The sequence below is a fragment of the Nicotiana tabacum genome, chromosome 23, assembly GCF_000715075.1.
Source record: "Nicotiana tabacum cultivar K326 chromosome 23, ASM71507v2, whole genome shotgun sequence".
NCBI lineage: Eukaryota > Viridiplantae > Streptophyta > Magnoliopsida > Solanales > Solanaceae > Nicotiana > Nicotiana tabacum.
In genome coordinates, this window is record NC_134102.1 from 135,844,520 (window position 1) to 135,850,983 (window position 6,464).

The window sequence follows — 6,464 nt, forward strand, 5'->3', positions numbered from 1 at the left end:
GTTTTCTATGATATAATGCATGATTAATTTTTTATATTAGTTTTATGATTAGTAATCAATTGATTAAATTTGAATGACCTGTCATAAAATTAATCCAGAACAATTTTTGATAAGCAAAGATTTAGAACTATTACCACAATGCATGGCACTATATTCCACCACTTTTCATCAACTTATTTCTTGTGCAATTCTATTGGATGGATTTAAAATTGACTGAGAATGATGGTTATTATAATTTTTTTTATCTCTGAAATGTTCTTTTTCGACAAAGAACTTAAGGTATATATATATTGACATCTTTCACATTGTACCCGAAAAAACAAAGGAGATGAGGAATATTACTAATAAACACCAATAATAAAGCTCAATAATTAGGAGACAGTAACAAAGTCGTAAAGGTGTCGGTTAATTGAATATTTCAGGGACAAACAAACAAAGAATCGCACAAAGATCAAGGCCAACACTACAAATGGCAAAGTTTTGCCAAAACTATTAAGACCAACCCATGAGGCCAGGTTATAACAATGTGCTACTATTGACACATTGGCACTTGCTTTTTCACTATTGCGGCTTTAGATATCAACTTATCCCCATTGATTTGAAAGGAAAATTGTTTAACCAAAAATAGTAATTTCGGTCAAAGTTTTATTTTAACGAATATAAATAGTTTCTGGCGTAGGCCAAAACTAAAAAAAAACCTTGATCGAATTCAGAGTCCTTTTAGAATTATGTTGAAGTGATAAGTACTTCTTTATTCTTTAATTATGAATCTCAAGTTCGAGTCGTGAGCATCAATGGCGGATTTAGGTCGTTTTATGGTATAGATGTCAAAGGGTCGGGCCGGGCCGGTCAGGGGTTGAGGAAAAGGGAACCGGTCGGTTTCGTTACCGGACCGGTTCCGATTATTTTTTACCGGGTTTACCGGTTCCGCGAGCTTCCCCGGTGCAAAATTTAACCGGAACGGTTCCGGGTCTAATGGGCTGGGTCGAGCCGGGCTTATTTAATTTTTTATTTTTTTTATTTTGTATAACAATCGTCAACTTTATAAAATTAAAAAAAAAATAGCCATTGAACCGTCCGGGCCGGTCCAGTTAACCGGTTCCCATGTGACTTGACCATAATGGGTCATACCGGTCAGTTAACCGGTACCAAAAAATTACCCGGCACAATTTAGTCCCCGTCCCAACCCAGCCTTGCCCGGCCCCTTACTATCGGGTCGGGCCAGACTAAAATCGGTCTATTTTATGATGCACATGAACTCATGGTCTTTCCATCAAAGAAGGTATTTTATGTATATATTTCATAAAATTGATCTAATATTATCGTAAGGACATAACAGTCCAAAAATATTGAATGATGCATTTCGTTGTTCTAGATTCGCCGTTGCTAAGTATGAAATCATATTTATTAAGAAACGTTTTACCCATCATATAAAAAATTTCAATACGAATTTAAATTTAATCGAAATTTCGATACGAATACGAAACAAGAAACCAAAAAAGGTTAAGAGTTGCTTTTGAGTCCTAGTCTAAACTTGGCCAGGGATACATAGGTCTTTTTAGGTTGTAGGGGCCAACGAATATTAGGTATCTGAAAACCCTAGCTAATTCTAAGACCTAAGACATAGGTTCTATTCTTCTATGCTGACACCAAACTCCAAACCCAAGTTCAATCTAAAAAGTTGCTAGCGCTAACTTATATGAGAGCCATTTAATTATTACTACTTCATTGCATTTTCTTCTTTTTTATTGGAAGTATTATTGAAATGGAGTGGTTCATCGATTAGCCAGAAAGGGAATGGTTAAAATATAATTTATTATCATCAATTAACTTTGAAAATGAAACTTTTAATAGTAAGTATTTTTCTCGGTCAATAAGTTTTCAGGCAGATGAATGTGAATTAATCGAGAGGCACCAAATAACTAAACCAAAATGTAATTTGTTTCGTTTAGTTAAGAGTAAAGACATGTGCACTAGATGGTGAAGTATGAAATGATCTTTTTGTTATTATAACATGACAATTGAATTTCAAACGCAGTTTAACCAAAATTGCCTAGAAATATTTAAAGGGAAATTTATGAACATATTACTAATATAAATGAAAATAAATTACAAATTAAGTAGAAATCTTGGAGTAGTATCGTACACTGGGGAAGTGGAAGACAAGATCCGATTTAAACGGGAAGGTACCAATTTAACACTGAGCACCAACAGTACAACCCCCTAATGCTTTATATTCCTCTCCTGAAAGGAACGTCCTATGATAATTTTTCAGTGTAATTGATAATCCTAAATATTAAAAGATAGTAGAAGTTATGATATCAAATCTCATCTCTCATCTCTTGTTCAAAGCTTAATCAATTAATTAGCCACGCTTCAATTTGCACTAATCCAAAGTTAATATTGACCAAAAATATTGTCAGTTCCAAGCTTGAGATATTTTATAATTTTAAATAGTCTCCTATTTGCAATTAATTGTATAAAAAACAAAATACTCCAACAGCCAGCATATCAAGGATACTCGTACAACTAATTGTCTAATTGATTCATATTACTAGCAAAAATACACATTAAATTGCTATAATTGCATTTTTTTTCTATTCTTTCTTACATAATTGCCCTTCAATTAAATGATTTTGAACACGTCTTGATATTTTTTCTCATTCATAGTCTTTGCAAAAAAATGAATTTATGTGAATGGATAGTCTTTTTTATCCAACATATTCAATAGTTGACCAAACAAAGTGTACTAATTATTGTAACAATATTGACTAGACCTTAATTGATTTACACAACATGAGTGAGACATCTAAATTTAGCAGAAATTAAAATGCAAAAGATGTAAGTAGAGTTAAAAAATTCACGAAAAGTGAAAATTAAAACTATCGATTTCATTCCATAGTCTCAAAATTGTACACTATACAATAGGAGTAATTTATGTTCTCTTTTCCTCCCTCATCTTTTTTCTTTTCTTTCTCTTGTAGTATATACATTTTACATTATCAAATCCCAACCACCAAATATAAATTAGTAACGCTACAAACCGGCGGCGACCGGAGAATACTCGCCGTAAAAATCAGAAATGCCAGAAGCCAACCACAATCTCTCATTAAAACTATCTTGCATATCGTCGGGAATAAACGGCGTCCGGCAAAGTGGACAAGTCTTCTGATCATGATCCATCCAACGGTCCAAACAGCTCCGGTGGAATATATGTCGGCAATTTGTGAGCCGTCGGATCTCATCATCCCCATCAAATTCGTACAAGCAAACGGCACAGCTCTCCGGCGGGTCAACCAGCTCGGAGAACTTGACCACCGGCAACAGCTCCCGGATCAACGTTGCTGACACTGAGTGGAGCTCCGAGTGAGATTCGGGTCGGGTCGGGAATGGCATTTCGGGTTCGAGGAAATCTCCTAGACCCAGAACAGTGAAAAGCGTGCAAATGAACTTTCTGATAAAACCCAGAATTGTTAGTACGTGGACTAACAATTTGGGTAGGAATAAATCCGTGTAACCAACTGGAAAACCCATTATTTCTCGATAATCGAAATACTAAAATATTCGGTTTCAGAAGAAGAAAAGCAAACACACGAATTGTGTGAAGCAATTTAGCAATTTAGTGTGTGTAAAAAATGGAGATATGGTTAGAGAGGGAAGAAGCTGAGATTTGAGAAAGCGGAGAGAAAACGGAAAACGGGGAGGTGAATTATATAGGAGGAAAAGGGGAGTGTTGAAAAGACAGAAAAGGACTTGGGTTTGAATGAAATTACGGGGAACCTGTGAAAATTGGGGGGGGAGAGGGGGACGTGACGATGTGTTTGTATTATACGCTAATGTCCCATTCGGGAGTTGTAGGGGTGGAGTTGTCGTACAATTTGGGCCGTTCACTGATGAACACGTTTGTTTTGTCCCTTTTTACCTCATGCTTTTCTCTATTTTTACTTCCAACAGTCAAATTTTCAGATTTTCTTTTTACCACTTCGGTAATTTTGAATAGATTTTCAGGGGTCATTTGATATGCATACAAAGTTATATTATAACCGTACTATAGTGTATTTTTTCTGATGGAAATGGAATGAATCGATATAATGTGCTTTAAATTTGGGGTGCTTAAATTGAAAAAAAAAAATTGTACGATTTGGAGTATTAAAACGGAATAAATGTGATTTGATACATTAATTGTTTATTTTTAAATATGTAATTAAATGTTCTCAATCTCAATGCATGTGTGGTCAATACAAGAGGATTCAATTGAGTGAGATTTTGTCCAATACTTAAGTATTACTTCAACTCTTCAAGCATTGTCTTTTTGCTTTTTCTCCATATTTCGATGTTTGGTCTAAGCAGTGTTAATTTTAACATAAAATATTAATTACCAAAAATAAAAAACTATATGAATTTATTTAAAGAGCGTTTAATTCATCCAATTCAATGTTTGAAAATGTAGACAAAAATTTTGAGATTATGAAGTATTACTACTTTCTAGGAAAAATTTCTCACTTAGTTTGTGCAATTAAATACTATGGGATATATAATGTAATTTTTCACTTAAGTTAATGGTCGAGAATTGCATATCTGAACAATAATCCAACTAAAAATTAGTGTATTGAAAATATCTGAGCAACTACATGAAAAGTAAAGCATAAAGAAAAATATATCAACAACAACAATTCAGTATATCCCACTAGTGGGGTTTAAGAAAAGTAGTTTGTATGCGGACCTTATCCCTACTCTGGGTAGAGAGGCTGCTTCCTCCCTCCAAGAACTCACCATCTTGCTCTTGGGGTGACTCGAACTCACAACCTCTTGGTTGAAAGTGGAGGGTGTTTACCACTAGAGCAACTCACTCTTGTCCATAAAAAAAAATATATGGTCACTCAAAAAGGGAATGAAGAGGCTCCTTTGTGCATTTCATTTACATCTTTTTCTGTGACGAATTTAAATAATCTTTCTGTGTTATATTAAATAAATATATAGACAAATCTAATGATATGAATGAAGTAAACTTTGGTGGACCAAAAAACAATTATGACATATTGTACATCACTATATATCTAAACACAAGACTGGCAAATAATTTTGTATTCAATTTATACACCAAAAGATAACATAAAAGCTTTTTGTTGAGTACTAAAAGATATCTATGAGTAATATATGATACTATTATAACTAAGGACACTTTTAGAATTTTTAAATTTTTTCAACGACTATCACTTTACTAGATCATGTTTCATTTTCAAGGATTAATTATGACAACATCCGTTATGTGTCTAAATTGAAATTAATTGTGCGTTGAACAAGTTGAGTATTTCTTTTTATGACAAAATCAATAGATGAGTCACAGCCCACAAAAGAGAAGAAAAAAAGGTATTAGTTGTTCTCCAGGAAGTGACCTACGAATTTTCGTTGATCTAATCTTGTATATCTATTTATTATAAAACTAAAAAGTTATATGATCAGTGTATATACTATATTCATAAATACAGGGACAGATATATATTATAAGCTATGAGTTCAGTTGAACCCAATAGTTTTGGCTGAAAATTTGCCATATATATATATATAATGGCAGCTCAGTGCACGAAACATCACGCTTTAATGTAGGGTATGAAAAAAGGAAAAATTCATTCCACATGTAAATTTGACTAATCATGTAAATGCACAGGCTTTTACTTTCTTGAAAATTATTATGGCGAAAATAGATTGTAAAAGGTGGTTTCCGATCCTAACATAGATAGATGAAATTCCTCAAAAAGGACTCATTTGGGTGCCAATAGCTCTCTTTTCAACCTTTTGGCTGAAATTTCACCTTTATATTTTCAACGTATTTTGAGTACAAGTATTTGCTATCTCTCGTTGAGAGTGATTGAAAACTGACCACAGTCCACAAATTACACAATATTCTTTACCAAGTTATCCAGTTACAAGAAGAAATTAAAATGAATTAATCGTATCGGTTATGTACATACAAGTCCCAAGACATGAAAAATGTAATCATAAAAATAGAAAACGCTCAAAAATGTATTAATTGGCTGCTACTCTAAACTCGCCATATTTTTACAAGCTCTATCCCTATTTCAAATTAAAACGATATCAACCAACAAAGTCGTTCGAAATATATTTTTATTTCGTAGAGTAAAAGGAAGGAGAACAGTGAGTATTGAATCATTATTTATTGTACGAAAGACTCCCATCAGTATCATTTTAAATTTTTGTGACAATCTACGGAAATATTACGGAAAAAAGAATTAACAAAAAAAGAGGTTTTTTTATTTGTGTGTGCATAAGACGAGATGAATGATAAAGCAATGGGACCAAAAGGGAAAAGCCACGAAGAAATTATGCAATATCCAAAGGCATCAAGTGGGGGCGAATGGTTCTAGCAATTTAATCATCCTTTTGAAAAGCACGAGGAGAAAAACAAATTTGAAGAAAATCCATTCATTCATCTACTTAGCTTA

General features: G+C 33.4%; 1 protein-coding gene across 1 annotated transcript; it reads right to left on the bottom strand.

Annotated features, from left to right (window-relative positions):
- Nucleotides 1-2,870: 2,870 nt before the first annotated feature.
- Nucleotides 2,871-3,691, bottom strand: LOC107763026 (brassinosteroid-responsive RING protein 1-like). Its single transcript, XM_016581433.2, has one exon. It carries the CDS (start codon nt 3,532-3,534, stop codon nt 3,037-3,039), a length of 498 nt encoding a protein of 165 aa, XP_016436919.1. The 5' UTR covers nt 3,535-3,691; the 3' UTR covers nt 2,871-3,036.
- Between the last annotated feature and the right edge of the window lie 2,773 nt (nt 3,692-6,464).

Coding starts and splice junctions, on each gene's coding strand:
- LOC107763026 (XM_016581433.2), bottom strand. CDS start 3,534: ATGGGTTTTCCAGTTGGTTACACGGATTTATTCCTACCCAAATTGTTA.